At 44.4% G+C, this 17,040-nt stretch overlaps 1 protein-coding gene across 1 annotated transcript in view; it reads right to left on the bottom strand.

Moving 5' to 3' along the window:
• The window catches only part of LOC124794768 (kalirin), a 2,150,963-nt gene that overhangs the window by 861,659 nt on the left and 1,272,264 nt on the right, over positions 1 to 17,040 (bottom strand). Inside the window, exon 18 of the mRNA XM_047258392.1 lies at positions 16,235 to 16,426. Coding sequence (XP_047114348.1) covers positions 16,235 to 16,426 — 192 coding nt within the window. The remainder of the gene's footprint in view (positions 1 to 16,234; positions 16,427 to 17,040) is intronic.

Genomic DNA, 17,040 nt, shown 5'->3' with positions numbered 1-17,040 from the left:
GCAGGAGCATCTTCGTTGCCTTTACAGAGTGCGAACTAGAACTGTCATGAAGAAGGAAACGCATTTCAGTTACGTAACTTGGGCTGATGGCATATGGTACTTGGGCTGCATGGCATTGAGGCGAAATCTCTCACCATGTACTCATACTTGGCAAGAGACACTATTTACCTAGGGATCTTCACGTTCTCACTGTGCGCTCAGAACTGATAACAGGGACGTGGCGGGATCGACGGGTATACTGGAGGCACTGCCAAACAAATCAGTGCAAAGCTTCATCGGATTTTTACTGTGGTTTCTATTTCGTGCCCCATGGGGCGTTGCTTTCCGTATAGCAATTTTTTTTTTCCATACTGCCACTTCTGACTACGTCATCAATTTGAATAGCTATGATTAATGAGGACCGCATAAACTACACAGTTGTTCTTGTAGCACATCAGCACTGATTCCTCACTTAATGTTATGTCACACGGTTGTACAATGCAATTCTTATAAAGTAAGAGTAATTTATTATCCTCAACTGAAAATTTTTGCATTTTACGAAACAATCAAAACTCTCCTTGTACCTTTCCTCGTCACTAGCTATTCACATGCGGTCAGGAGTGTATATGAATTCGCGTCGGCAGAGTCCAACGGGAACAGTGCTGTGTAGTGACTTTAAGTGTGTTAAAGAGGTAGGTGCCATCTTACGTGTTCGGGGCTTTCGTCTTACTTTCGTGCGTTTTTCTGTTACATAAATACGATACCGACGTTGTTTTAGGACAATTTATTTCCTTTGCACTTACGTTATGCGGTAAAATTTCATATGAACTTGTAATTATTTTTACGTATTAACATTTGATCCTTCGGTGGCATTAGCCACGAATCATTACTGTTATCAGTACACTTATTCAAAACGAACCACCCGAGAGAAATGCCATAAATATCTTCTAGCAAGAACTTTGAGGCTCAAACCTGCACAAAATACAATTCAGCAACAGTTATGTCACCCTGGAGGAAGAAAAGCAGCCGCAAGACAAACCAACAGAAAAAGAGAGTGGGCACAATGTTTGCAGAGGCAGTTTGTTGCGAGGTGCACTAGGGGGGGGGGGAGGGGGGGGAGGGGAGATGAGCTACATTAGAAAAGGAATCGGGAGATGAAAGGCAGTGTAACAGAAAACGGGTCTCTAGAGAGCACGAGGGGTGGTCGCCTTATGAAGAACTCGTTACGGGACAGAAGAGGAACAAACAACTTGTGCGCGTTTCGCCACAGCCAGTAGAGGAAAGGGCGAGTGATGGAGAAACTATAATATCCCACGGCGGAGTTTATCACTGGGCAAGGGGAGAGTCGCAGGGCCGGAGCTTTAGATATTAACGGGACGAGTTTGGCGCGGTGGCGGCAGCGCCCTATATTTGCACTGGCTGAAACATTGATTCGCAACGGGGCCAATGAATTCGGGATGTCTCCCCTTTTGTGTCGCTAGCGGCAGGCGGACCTGCGTCCACGGCCGCGGCGGCCGAGCCGGCATACGCTATCGCCTCGAGACAACAAGGCCGCTGTTGACGCAGGGGGCGGCGAATCACTTGCGAGCCGGAGATGAAAGAGCCCTCCCGCCGAGTTCTACACAGATTCTTGGAGTAGAGGAAGAGGCGCGCGCGGCGGAGGCGGTAGGAATTTCGAATCGAGATGGGGGTTCCAACTACTGTTAGGCTCTGGCGTCGATTCAGTGTATTCGAAAACCAAATGCAGTACGAACTATTTGCATGTGACCTGGCACTACACAACCGTTTACTGACAAAAGTACAATTACATGGGACAGCAAATAAAATATGGGAGTTTGGTTGAGTGCTGGGCGCAGCATGTTGTCTCACATAAAGACTCGTCGACAGAAGTAGAAATACTTAAAGACGTGCGCTAGGGAACTGTGAGTAGGGGCCTTTATTGTTCACGTCTTATATTAATGAGCTGACAGGTCGGTGAGACGTCACAGCTAAACTTAACAAATTCTACCCCACATCAAGAAAAAGAATTACTAAATGACATCGGGTAGTACGCTTAAGTGAAACAATATTTAATATTATTGGTTCCCAATCTGTGTACTGCAGCGATGCATGAACCCCATAACTCTCCCTCCGTCCGAACAGGCTTCGGAAGACCCAACGGTACCGACCGACTGCCGTGTCACGCTCCGACGTTATGCGTCACTGGTGAGGAAGGGCATGCGCTTAGCACACTTCTCTGCAGGTCGTTGTCATTTTCCGTGACCGGAGCCGCTTCTTCTTAATCAAGTAGGACCTCAGTTGGCCTCACATGGGCTGAGTGCACCCCGCTTGCCAACAGCGCTCGGCAGACCCCGACAGTCACCCGTCCCAGAGTTAGCCAAGCCCAACAGCGCTTAGCTTTGCTGATCTGGCGGGAATCACTGCAGCAAGACAGTTGACGAATATTGTAACTAGTAATGAGATAAAAATTACGCCATTCTAACACGCTTAGAATATTTTAAAAGGACATGTACGGGTGTGAAAAGCTGTCTTTCGGTCTTTTCCATTTGTGGTAAAGTCTCGTAAACGACTAGTTGGGAAATTAGTTCCTTCTTGATCACTGTCGCTGAGCTGTATCAGTTTATGCGAGCTGTATTTGCGTGTGTAAACTGAATGTTCATTAACCAATTAAAAAATGAACTGCGTATTATAGTATGTTATTTGAAGATCCTCTTTAATTTAAATAAAAAGAAAAAAAGAAATTTCATCCATCAAAAGTGGCGAAATTAAATATGGAAACTTCTCGTTTGGTTCGAGATTATTTTAAAAGCAGTTTAGTTTATAATTACTATTTGCATGTTACATTAATTACAACGTGCAGTCATTTATTTTTCTGAGAGTCTGATAATGTTCCTGGCTGCAATTATAAGGAAACTAAACGCCATTTCTTTTTGCGGTCAGTAAAAAGTACCAAACGAATTGTTTCCAAGCTAACTGTGGGCCGTAGCTACTTTTCGTTTCAAAAGTAAATGAAAGTTAACAGTATTATTAGCATTTTTTACTTTTACGACAGTAATTGAGATTAAACAAAATGGTATCAGGCCTCAGTTTTCTTATAACGTTACCGACAAAGATAAAGTTTTTAGAAAAAATTTTCGTAACATTTAATGCTCTTGAATATCAGGTACAGTATATAAAGCAAATTTCACGTAATTACAGGCGGTAATAATGTTACATCGGCCTTGGCGGCCTAGCAGTAAAGCGTGTATATGGAAACCGAAAGATCGCGGGATCGAATCCCGGTCGGAAGATAGAAATTTTCAGTCAGCACTTCAATACAGCCTTCATCTCTTAACGATGTGACGAGTCGCCACAAACGAAACGTGGTTCGGATTCATTGTTGGTTGGATAACTGGGGTACACTAGGTACACGATAGTCGCCGAAGCGGCGTCCAGTTGCAAAACTAGTACCAAACTATTGAATAACAGGCAGTCAATGCGAATCCTCGCGACGGAAAAAGATTTCCTAATGCTACTTACTTATTAGTGAAAGTAGGATATTTAATTATGTGTAACACCAAATTATGAAAGGAAGGAAGAAATGAAGATATAAGAGTTTTAGTCCCGCCAGCGACATGATATTTGTTAACTTAGCAATAGCACGGATAGGAACAAGGATCAGGGAAGAAATATTTTTCAAATGAGCAGTCCCGGCATTCACCTCAGTCGATATTGGGAATCTATAGAAAAGCTAAATCTGGATGGCCTGACAAGGGTTTGATCCTTTTCCTCTCAAACACGAGTTGAGTGTCTTAACCAACAAGTCACCTTGCTGGGTGCAATGTTCCTAGTTAAATCGCAAACTTATCTGCAGTGTCTCATGGTGGGAAGATATGTGAGAGTATAATTACAAATGTATTTGCCGCAGATGTATTCTGGGAAACACGACGTCGGTATATAAGAAATCTATCTCTGTCGTCTTGGAAAAAGGGAGCGAAACAGTCAGGAACTCTGAGAGCTAGTCTTTAGAAGTTCTCGCTACTTCGTAAAAGAGGTAACGGACCGTGGCTTCAACGTGGATGAAGAAAACTGCAAACGATGTCTTCGTCCCTGTGATTTCTGAGGAGTGACTCTGTGGACGGCGATTACTGAGCCTCATTAGGAAAGATAAATACAATTCCAAAAGAAGTGTTCAGAGCTGTAAATAAGAACATCGTGGATCGCTAACACACAAAACAAAGAGTTTAACACAAAGTTAACAGAGTAACCTGAGCATTAAATACATAGAAAAGCACGCAAGTTTTCCAGGAGGCTGACGTACCTGTTAATCAGTCTGTTAAGCCATATCCAAACAAGCAATGTAATGACTCCAGAACATCGCTTATCGCCAGATTTTCAGCGTTAGCTAGTGCATTATTATATTTTAGTGTATACCAGACATTCGGTGTGCTTTAGCCTCTAAGTAGCAGACTTCCTTGAAATGGGGACGTTAAACTCGGCTCGATGTTACTCGGGAGCAGGCGCGCGTGTGTCGGTACCTCATCCCCCCCACCGCCTTCCCTCTCTCTTCTAAATTATCCGTAACATCGCTACGTTTCTCAGCTGGTCATCAAGATAATAGTAAACACTACAAACAAGTAAAAAGTTTAATCAATATATATCATATTAAACTGTATTCGACGCTCGGTTTGAAATCAATGACTAGATAAACGATAAATACGAAGTGATGCCTGATAACCCACCGTTTTTAACGAGTCTGAGTAATTCTGGCCGTTAATATGACTTTCTGCATCTTTTCTGTATTCTTTCTGTACAGAAACCACAAATGTTAATTAATGAAAATCCGCTCAAATTGCTACAGAGAACTTCATTAGGTCCATGACCGATTCCAGCCTTTACATCAGCAATTCTCAAGTGGATCTGAAAATTGTGTTGAAGAGAAGCAACGTTAAATCAATTATCATTAGTAGCTTGGGCAGCTTTTCTATAACTGAAAATACACTTACGGAATCAACGCCCTCCGAAAATGGAGAAACTAATAACATATGTTAACATGTGCAGTAGTAATGATAAAGCCATAATTCCCACAACAGAACCGGTTATGTTGTGGTAAAATGTTAACTATTTAATAGTCGAAGACAAAATAAGGAGTTCCTGTAACGTGATTAAAACACAGCAGAACTGAACTGTATTCACATTTGACGAGGGTCACATGTGTGCATGCTACATCTTTTTCGTTCTGTCCACACTGGACTCGACCAATATGAAAATCCACATGTACATTTATATGATTAACCTGGATTGTGCTACACAGGTGAATAGCAGCTGTGTTAAGAGTGGAAACTAGTTTACCCGGTCCTCATTAATCCGGATCTCTGGTTCATCTGGGTTGCTTTTCTTTTTTTAAGGGAAAACAACTGTACAATATTTGATAGTGTGGACGTAATAACAGCAACAATAGACGATGAAAATCATTAAAGATAAACTCAGCCAACTGTCATAAATGTATTCTGGTGTATACACCCACAAGATTACTCTGCAATTGACACTCAAGTCTATGGCATGGAAACACTTTCAATTTCTCTACTGTTCCACAGTATATACAATACCACGTGGGAAAAATGGACTCCTAAATCTTTCCCTGTGAATTCTGATTTCTCTTATTTTATTACGATGGTCATTTTTCCCAGAAAATATTGTCTCACTCGGGAGACGAGAGTTGGTAGAGAGTTGGTAGTTGAAATTTCTTGCAAACATATCGCCCCAACGAAAACGCCATTGTTTTATTGACCAGAACCCCAGCCGGCCGCGGTGGTCTCGCGGTTCTAGGCGCACAGTCCGGAACCGCGAGACTGCTGCGGTCGCAGGTTCGAATCCTGCTTCGGGCATGGATGTGTGTGATGTCCTTAGGTTAGTTAGGTTTAAGTAGTTCTAAGTTCTAGGGGACTCAGAGCCATTTGAACCATTTTTGAACCAGAACCCCAATTCGCGTACCATATCCGTGGGAGACTCTTTACTATTTTCCTGTAATACAATACGAGCTGCCCTTTCTTAAACCTTTTCGATGTCATCCCAAAATGGGTAGCAGTACTCTAACTGAGAACGGACGAGTGTAGTGTAGTCAGTCTCTTTCGTAGACCTGTTGCATCTTCTACGTATTCTATCAATAAATCGCATTCTTTGGTTCGTCTTGCCCACGACATTTTTATGTGATTGCTCCAGTTCAAGTTGCTTGTAATCGAATTCTGTTGGATGTAGCTTAATCTACAACCATTAAATTGGTGCTATTTATCTTGTCACCGAAATTTAACGTAGTCTTTTTACGACTCACGAGGAAGACCTCATACTTTTCATTATTCTGAGTCAATTGATATTTTTCGCGCCATTAATATATCTTGTGTAAATCGTTCTGTAATTCATTTTGATCTTACGATGGCTTTATTAGGTAGTAAACGACAGTATTATCTGCAAACACTCTGAGAGGACTGCTTAAAATGTCTCATACATCATTTACATATATTAAGGGTCAATACCACTTCCATGGGCAACCGCAGGTGTCACTTCGGTTTCATTCAATGACCTCCCGCCAGTTACTATGAACTGTGACCCTTCTGACAGGAAATCACGAACACCCTCGAAGAACTGAGGCAATACTCCGTAGATACGCAATTTCATTAGAAGCCGCTTGTGAGGAACGGTGTCAAAAGCCTCCTGCAAATGTGAAAATACAAAATCAATCTGACATCTACATACATACTCCGCAATCCACCATACGGTGCGTGGCGGAGGGTACCTCGGACAACAACTAGCATCCCTGTTCCACTCTCAAACAGAACGAAGGAAAAATGACTGCCTATATGCCTCTGTACGAGCCCTAATCTCTCTTATCTTATCTTTGTGGTCTTTCCGCGAAATATAAGTTGCTGGCAGTAAAATTGTACTGCAGTCAGCCTCAAATGCTGGTTCTCTAAATTTCCTCAGTAGCGATTCACGAAAAGAACGCCTCCTTTCCTCCAGAGACTCCCACCCGAGTTCCTGAAGCATTTCCGTAACACTCGCGTGATGATCAAACCTACCAGTAACAAATCTAGCAGCCCACCTCTGAGTTGCTTGTATGTCCTCCCTCAATCCGATCTGATAGGGATACCAAACGCTCGAGCAGTACCAAAGAATACGTTAGTGTTTTATAAGCGGTCTCCTTTACAGATGAGCCACATCTTCCCAAAATTCTACCAATGAACCGAAGACGACTATCCGCCTTCCCCACAACTGCCATTACATGCTTGTCCCACTTCATATCGCTCTGCAATGTTACGCCCAAACATTTAATCGACGTGACTGTGTCAAGCGCTACACTACTAATGGTGTATTCAAACATTACTGGATTCTTTTTCCTATTCATCTGCATTAATTTACATTTATCTATATTTAGAGTTCGCTGCCATTCTTTACACCAATCACAAATCCTGTCCAAGTCATCTTGTATCCTCCTACAGCCACTCAACGACGACACCTTCCCGTACACCACAGCATCATCAGCAAACAGCCGCACATTGCTATCCACCCTATCCAAAAGATCATTAATGTAGATAGAAAACAACAGCGGAACTACCACATTTCCCTGGGGCACTCCAGATGATACCTTCACCTCCGATGAACACTCAATCCATGTTGACTGTGTGTGAATAGAACGTATTGTTCGGAGTATTTTATAATGACTGAAAATACTATATGATCACATGATGCAGCTCACCGCAACTGTTACACGACGCTGTATTTGAATCTCTTCATTGTACTGGAACGGTCCAGTTTCTATGTTGCGAAGTGTCACAGTACGTACTGCGGGCGCACTGCTAGTGAGCCAGTATGACCTTCTCCCAAATAATGGTTACCTGTCTTGAGTCACGTTCCGCTTCCTGGTCTCAGATGGAAGAGTGGGCTGTTAACGTCAATATCAGAACATTGTTAATAGCCGTGATGTACTAACATTGAAATATATATTCTCTGCGGAGCGAAAAAGATTCACATCAAGGCATCTGACTCATATCTCAAATGGTTCAAATGACTCTGAGCACTAGGGGATTTAACTTCTTAGGTCATCAGTCCCCTAGAACTTAGAACCACTTAAACCTAACTAACCTAAGGACAGCACACACATCCATGCCCGAGGCAGGATTCGAACCTGCGACCGTAGCGGTCACGCGGTTCCAGACTGTAGTGCCTAGAACCGCTCGGCCATCCCGGCCGGCGACTCATAACTTAGACACGATTCTTGCTGAAGATGAATTTAATGCTAACGATGCACAGAAATCCTGCTGGCAATAAAACTGCCCTCCACAATTCCTGAAACCGCACTGCAGCCAGAAGAAACACTGGATTTGACGGGCTTCGTGCAATTGGAAATACTCTGAATCGTATCCATACGGATGATGGAAAATGTGCAGATACTCTGCAGAAGTGAAGAAAATCTTCACCACCATCTAGTGACGGTGGTGTTGTACGACAGACAGTTACTCATGTTGTATCAACAGCCGCTGCACGTGCCTACAAGCATCCTTTCAAAAAGTTCCTGACAGTACCGAGGGGAGTGAGAAACTATGTAGAAGACCTCGATATGCACCTATATCTGCTGTCCTTTGTAAGAGGGGTGTTTAATAAGTAATGTTACGTATTTTTTTCTGAAAGCAGGTTGGTTTTATTCAGAATTCCAGTACACCACATTACTGCCCACTCTTTTGGCTACAAATGCGACGGCCTTACACCAACTTACTGGCAAGACCAGTATACCCGCATGGTACCACTCTGTCGGTCGACGTCCGAGCCAACGCCTTTCTGCATCAATAACGTCCCCCTCATCCATGTATGCTTTCACCGGGCCGAACAGACGGTCTTTATATTCTTGTGTTAGGCAGGAAAGAAGCCAGTGGGCACACACCTCAGAGTACACCAACAGGTGGACGAGTGTGTCAGCACTACCAACAGAGACGTCCATTTGGCCAGCCACATGTTTGATTATTATCCGTCCATCACCTGAAATGAGCGTCCACACGTTCCAACATTACAGGAGGCACAGCTGCGTGCGGCAGGCAGGCACGCGAGAGATGGGACAGTTTTGTGCGACCTTGATGCGATGATGACTGGTGCCTCGCCCAACGACCCGCCGTGCTTTTGTTCGCTGCCAGGTCTCCGTAGACTTTCTGCAAGAGCCTATGGATACCTGAAACGCTCTACTTATACGCCAAAAGAAAGTCAATGACAGTTCTCTGCTTGGAGCGCAACTCCGTTACAGACGCCACTTCGAAGGCTACGCTACGTATGGCGCAACCACCTATCGGAACTACATGAAACTATAGGAGCTGAAGCGGAATTGGCCAAGTAAAAAAAAATGTTGCATTAGCTATTGAACGCTCCTGATATACAGGTCGTTATCAAAAAGAATCAACCGATTTGGCACGTCTATATTTCTGAAACTAGTAAACATAAACAATGAATTTTGTTGCGAGACACTCAAAAAGTTATTTTTCATACCTTTTCACAGGTGTTCAATATGCCCCCTTGAGATGCACGGCATATGTCAGTGCGGCATTGTTCAAACAATGAAACGAGCATGTCTTGAGTTACACCTTCCACATCTGCTGTCATGCGATATCTCAGTTCATTCATTGTTGTTGCTAACGGAAGCACATATACAGAGTCTTTTATATGCCCCCACAAGAAACAATCATACACAGTCAAGTCCGGTGACCTTGGAGGCCGCCGGCCGCGGTGGTCTAGCGGTTCAGGCGCTCAGTCCGGAACCGCGCAACTACTACGGTCGGAGGTTCGAATCCTGCCTCGGGCATGGATGTGTGTGATGTCCTTAGGTTAGTTAGGTTTAAGTAGTTCTAAGTTCTAGGGGACTGATGACCACAGATGTTAAGTCCCATAGTGCTCAGAGCCATTTGAACCATTTGAACCTTGGAGGCCAGTAATGTAAGGCTGAATCACTTGGTCCAGTGCGACCGATCCATCACTCAGTAAGCCTCTGACTTAAAAATTCCCGCACTTCCAATGCCTGTGTAGCGGTGTACCATCCTGTTCGTACATGAAGTCGTTCGAATCAGTCTCCAACTGTGGGGAAAGATAGTTCTCAAGTATATCAAGATATGTGCTTCCTGTAACAGTGTTCTCGCCGGAAAAAGAGAGAGAGAGAGAGAGAGAGAGAGATATTGGACCATACACCTTTTCCCGTGTAGCTGCACGAAACACTTTAAATTTTGGAGAGACCCTCTCATATTGTACAGCTTCATGTGCTTGTTCCGTACCCCATATTCTCACATTATGACGGTTCACCTTTCCATTTAAATGCAATGTTCAGTGTGGGATCTGTACCAGAGGGGGTTGATAGAAGAGATAGAGAAGATCCAGCGGAGAGCAGCGCGCTTCGTTACAGGGTCATTTAGTAATCGCGAAAGCGTTAAGGAGATGATAGATAAACTCCAGTGGAAGACACTGCAAGATAGACGCTCAATCGCTCGGTACGGGCTTTTGTTGAAGTTTCGAGAACATACCTTCACCGAGGAGTCAAGCAGTATATTGCTCTCTCCTACGTATATCTCGCGAAGAGACCATGAGGATAAAATCAGAGAGATTAGAGCCCACACAGAAGCATACCGACAATCTTTCTTTCCACGAACAATACGAGACTCGAATAGAAGGGAGAACCGACAGAGATACTCAAAGTACCCTCCGCTTGCGGAGTATGGATGTAGATGTAGAATGTTGCCTCGTCACTAATCACTAAGCTTGGAAGGAAACTGTTATCTTCTATCTTGGCAAGAACGAAATTACAGAACTCCACACGTTATTGTTTGTCACCTTCACGAAGAGCTTGCAGTAGCTGAATTTTGTATACTTTCAAGTGTAAACGTCGACGCAACACACGCCAGACCCGGACATCGGGGGCACGTTGAGCTATCGAGCTGCACGGCGAACGGATTTTTGCGGACTCCTTGCGAAACTATGGCGGATGCGTTCGATGTTTGTGTCAGACGGCGATTAGCCTTTACACAAACAACTTGTTTCTCGGAATTGTTCACGCCATAGTCTAATACTCTGTGCTGTAGGGGGATCCATACTGTACCTAGAACGAAAGTCACGCTGAACAGTTATCACTGACCCGCACTGAGCAAAACGTAGAACACAAAACGCTTTCTGTTGTCTCGACACCATTTTTACTAGAACGGAAGTGGGCGCACACTGCTGCTACCTAACGGGAACCATGTAAAACGCGAGGGTTTGCTCTTTCCAACAGTACGTTGTTCACGTACATATTTCAAATAACACAATAGTTACGATTTTTTTTTTTTAATCTGATGATTCTTTTTGATGCACACTGTATTATGCTGGAGAGATGTGCTGAAGTTTTTATCTGTGGCGGTTTAGTAGTCTTTGAATAAGTACAGCTATTCTTGAGATTCAATAAGTGTCAATGTATGCTATTCGATTCACAGGTATGGCCTAGCCTCTGAAATCTGTTGCACATAAGAATATAGATATTCATCTCGCAATTTTCCATGTAAGCTGGCTGATGGTGAGCGGTCCATTACTGTCAAGAGATGAACATTAGTGTCACACTATTAAAACAGCTTTCCCTCAAGAGACGGTTTGCAGTACCGCTCTTTTCCCGCCGGTTAAAAGACAATGCGAGCCGTAATATGCCGACTGCCTGGCTCAGTGTTTACTTATTTAAAACGTGTTGCAATTACGGCGGTAATTGCGAAGAGACGAGCAGGAACGGGCTCGTGGCGCAGGGCTTGCCCGCGTCCGACGCCAGCGGCGACTGGTGCCGCTGGCGGTTTCATATCGCGATATTGCTGGCCGCGCAAAAATGCCGCAATAACTCGGCGCACGGCTTTGTTTACGCCGGGACCGACCATAAAACGTGGCATCCGTTAACGCCGCACTTCTAGCGCGTGGCTACTCCGCGGACTAAATCGAAACACTATATATGCGCATCCACGCGCTCGGAGAACGGCTATCGGTACTGCAGCCGCGTGAAATATCGTGTAGTCTATTGAAAAGCGCCACCCGATAGGTTTCGCAATCGCAATATCATCTCTAAAGCAGTTCCGCCTCGATAGTTTCCAAGTACGCGCGCTGGAACTGTGACGATCAAAATGCACCGAAGAGTTTGACGTAAGGTCGATCGTCAACCCTGTCTCGGGCATGTTTACAACAGTGGGACTCTTATTATAACGCCAATGGACGCACTTTGCAGAATGGCACGCCTGACCAGGGAGCTAAATGCACATACGCCAAATACACCCACATGCACTCAAGTGAAATGGTCTGAAATTGTAATTATCACTTTGTCCAGTTACTAAACTCGCCTACCAACCAAGACTACTAGCGCACGGAGAGAGCCGATTCGAGTCCTAGTTGTGAAATATATTTTCCTATTGGTATTTTGCCAGAGGAGCCACAGAGTAATTGAGTTGGTTTCGCACAGTCGCTGATCGCTACGCTTGGATGTTCTGAGTTAAACCCAAATCTCTGCACTGTTGAGTCAGATATAGAAGAGTTGCGCAACAATATTGTTCCGCGAAGACTGTACAGCTGCTGCAGTCTCGGCTACACAGCCATTTTACAGTTGAATAGCAGGAACAAAACCATTAATAAACGCTGTAACATTCAAAAGGAGTGAAGTCATTGTCACATGCAACCAACTACTATTTTGGGCCTGTTCAGCTGACGAATTACGACGTAACATATTCAAGCAGACTATGTCTAGAAGTTAGTTTGATTTTTAATTCAGATTCTCTCTATTTTGCTACTACCTCTTTTTTTAATACCGATTATCTGTCGTAACATACTTATATTGTTTTGAGGATGCTAGAATACAATTAATAAACTGGCCAATGTCTTTAATAAGATACGTAAAACCATTATAGTAGAATATGCGCAACAGGCAATACTGAATTATCCTGTTTTGCTGACCAGAAAAAAGAAAAAAATTAGGGGTAGGAATAGACAGGAAACCCACGTTAAAAGATACAGTAAATGCTAAGAACTAATGCTACCCTTTCTTCTTTCTTTTGCTTGAGCTTGTTTTGTTTTTCCCGCGGATACGCGGCCAGTGTCGGCATGGTTAATCGGATGTGGCAATGTTAGTTGAAAGGGTGGCCGGATGCCCTTCCTGCCGCCACCCCGTACCCCCGGGGGAAGGAATTAGTGCACCCCAACTGTCTGCATCGAGTGTAATCCATGGAATAGTGCGAAAGTGTTCAGATGTCCGCGAGCCGTGTAACTGAGGCGGGACGTGGGGACCAGCCCGGTATTCACCTAGGGGGACGTGGAAAACCGCCTAAAAACCACATCCAGGCTGGCCGGCACACCAGCCCTCGTCGTTAATCTGCCGGACGCATTCGATCAGGGGCCGGCGCGCCTACCCGAGTCCAGGAAGCAGCGCGTTAGCGCGCTCGGCTAACCTGGCGGGTTAAGAACTAATGTTACCCTTATGAAGAGAAAATTGCATTTTTTTAACGCAGACAATAGAGCTAATGGTACTAGTTAAGCCGTAAAAAATGTGAAGGAACGAAAATACATATACACATACATACATACACAAATAGCGATAAAAATGATAACGACGTGTGTCTAATAGGTAAGATTGATGCAACGGCAGGTCAAGGAAACCAACAAACAAAAACGAGATAAATTCGCAGAAACATAGCCATACCATATCATCTTGTGTAAATTGATGAAGTTATTAAACAGCAATAAAGTTAAAATGGCATTCCAGACATAACGAGCTGGAGCAAAGGTTGTGACGTAAGTTTAGCAGAGATAAAAACTGGATGGCAAAACCGGGAGGGTTGCAGTAAAATTTCAAGACTATGAATTGAAGGATGTCGGTCTGACAAGAAGAGAGCTTAAAATGGAGTCCAAAGAACATAATAATAAAGAGAATGGTTCATCGGCAGTAGCAAAACATATTACCAATAAGCTGCGCACGTTATGATGATTTGAATATAACGCATTTAAAAGAAAAAGGTTAGCTGATGTCAAATTTTGAGGAAATTTAAATATTTTTGGTTCTTAGAGAAAACAAAAGTATTCAATCGGCATTTCTGGGTCCACTTTAACGTTGTTATTGTGAGAGACAATGAACAACTTCATTTCCTTGGTGGTAACTAAGCCTTTAAAACGCTGGAACGTTCTGCCAGATTAAAAAAATCCGCCAGAACGGATTCGAACTTGTGACCATGTGCTCTACCGACTGCGCTACGCAAGCTCAACTCACGAGCTGCCGTCATAGATTTATGTCCACCTGCATCTCGTTTCAGACCTCAAACTTCACGGAAGTTCTGCATACGTAGCGGTACTTGAACACCTGGAAAACAGAGCCCTGCGGAGCTGAAGATTAGCCATAGTCTGAGGGACAGTTTACAGAACATGCGAGGAAGTTTCATACCAGCGAACACTCTTCTTCCAAGTGAAACAAAGTGAAAATTCCTTCTGGAAACAACCTCTCGAACTATGGCTAAGACATGTCGTCGCGATGACCTTTCTTCCAAGTGTGCTACTCCGGCAAGATATGCACGTGAACTTGCAGTTGGAAGGTAAAAAAAATGGTTGAAATGGCTCTGTGCACTATGGGACTTAACTTCTGAGGTCATCAGTCCCCTAGAAGTTAGAACTACTTAAACCTAACTAACCTAAGGACATCACACACATCCATGCCCGAGGCAGGATTCGAACGTGCGACCGTAGCGGTCGCGAGGTTCCAGACTGTAGCGCCTAGAACCGCTCGGTCACTCCGGCAGGCAGTTGGAAGGTAAAAGATGAGGTACAGGTCGAAGCGAAACTGTGTGAGCGTGTTGTGGGTCGTGTTTGGGTAGTTAAGTCGGTAGAGCACTTGCCCGAGAAAGGCGAAGGTGGCAGATTCGAGTCCCGGTCCGGCACACAGTTTCATTCTAGCAGAAAGTTTCAGACCTTTAAAGGCTGTTACGTCGACAGTTGCACCACTGGTGGCACTGTTGTATTCGTAACAAGATATTACAATATTTGGTAGAAACTTGGGTTTCGTTACTAAACAGTTTTCTGTGAGAATCTTAAGCGCCATCATTAATTATGGACATGTAGCATAAAGCAGAACCTTACATGGTTGGTGTTTCTTGCTTGCTGCTTGCTTACTTTGACTGTGCCTAGTAGGGTAATAATTTTAAAGTACGTAATAGTACATGGACGATACGATTATAGACAGATTTCCGTTACATGTGTTGGTTGGTTGATTTGGGGAAGGGTTCCAAACAGCGAGGTTATTGGAAGGACAGGGGAAGGAAGTCGGCCATACCCTTTCAAAGGAAAAATCCCAGCATTTGCCTCAAGCGATTTAGGGAAATCACGGAAAACGTAAATCAGGGTGGCCGGATGCATGTTTGAACAGTCGTCCTCCTGAATGAGAGTCCACTGTGCTAACAACTGCGCCACCTCGCTCGTTTTTACATGTGTGTTAGGACGTGATGTAATTCGAAGAAATAATTTGTGTTTTTCTTCTTTGAAGAATTTGAAAGTGGGATCATATCACTGCAAAACATAGCTTTTACTTTTTTAATTAAATGAATGAATCATTTAGACAAGTTGTGTGACATAATCCCCGTACCTATAACATCTGTTTATGAACTGGTAATAAGTGGAAAACCGGTAATGAGGTGACTGAGAGGCATGAGACTTGCATACATTCTTCGTGTTTTGTTTAGCGTTCATTTGATCTAGCAGAGAGTTTCCTGCACTAAAGGTTTGGCAATTTTATTCTAAAGTTAACTTTGCAGCCGGACGCCCTACCTTCGCAGTAGCCGTCAGTTAACTAAGGGTGCGAGGACGTGTGCGCCACCTATGTGTGAAGCGTGGAAACGTTGTTCTGTGTGTGATCGTATTTTACCTGTTTGGGTGCCGTAATTTCTAAGTTGGTAATAGGGGACCACCACAGCATTTGCCTAAACGAACAAGGAAGACTGACTAAAATCTGCAAGAGCTACGGTCGTTAACCCACCACGAGGATTCCACTCTGTGGTTCATCTTCCAGTTTCGCAAGCCGGCGCGCTACGCATTACGCTATACGAGCACGCTGAGGATGGCTTAAGCAATTTTTTAAAAAATTACAAGACTGTCACTGTGTGTGTGTGTGTGTGTGTGTGTGTGTGTGTGTGTGTGTGCCTACCGTGTGATCACCAGCAGTCCCGTTGCTTTCAGGCGACAGACACGCAGCGACAAGTGCGCCGGCCGGCCTTACCTCCTTCTCGTGCGTGTAGAAGAGGACGGCAAGGTCGAGCCGGCGCCGCCGCTGCTCGACGCGGGCCGCGAAGCTCGTCACGTGGCTCTCGAGCTCGCGCGCCACCGAGTAGATCTCGTCCGCGTTGCACTCGCCCGTCTGCGCCAGCTCCTCGGCCGCCGTCAGCAGCTTCTCCGCGTTCGTGTACGTGTTCTGCAACACGGCACCACACGGTCTCCTTCAGCAAAGCACATCTCTCGATCAATCAATCCATCATCTCAACTAGGTACATTTACAAGTCTAGTGTGTTTGTGTGTGTGTGTGTGTGTGTGTGTGTGTGGTGTGTGTGTGTGTGTGTGAGAGAGAGAGAGAGAGAGAGAGAGAGAGAGAGAGAGAGAGAGAGAGGAGGGACAGACAGAAAAAAACACTCGTTTCTTAAAAGAAAACGTCAACCGTCCCTCCAACGGCGACTGCACATCTGATCCATTGGACCAGTGAGCTTGTAACGCACATCTATGACTAGCTGTAAGCATCACTAACAAGAGGACCTTACGGATTGGCCCTCTTTGAGTTTCTTCATACACTACTAACCATTAAAATTGCTACACCAAGAAGGAATGCAAATGATAAACGGGTATTCATTGGACAAATATATTATACTAGAACTGACATGTGATTACATTTTCACGCAATTTGGGTGCATAGATCCTGAGAAATCAGCACCCAGAACAACCACCTCTGCCCGTAATAACGGCCTTGATACGCCTGAGCATTGAGTCAAACAGAGCTTGGATAGGGTGTACTGGTACAGCTGCCCATGCAGCTTC

This window comes from Schistocerca piceifrons, chromosome 4, assembly GCF_021461385.2.
Source record: "Schistocerca piceifrons isolate TAMUIC-IGC-003096 chromosome 4, iqSchPice1.1, whole genome shotgun sequence".
In the NCBI taxonomy this organism is placed as follows: domain Eukaryota; kingdom Metazoa; phylum Arthropoda; class Insecta; order Orthoptera; family Acrididae; genus Schistocerca; species Schistocerca piceifrons.
Note: the sequence above shows the minus strand (reverse complement) of the source record. Positions and strands in the feature narration are given on the sequence as shown.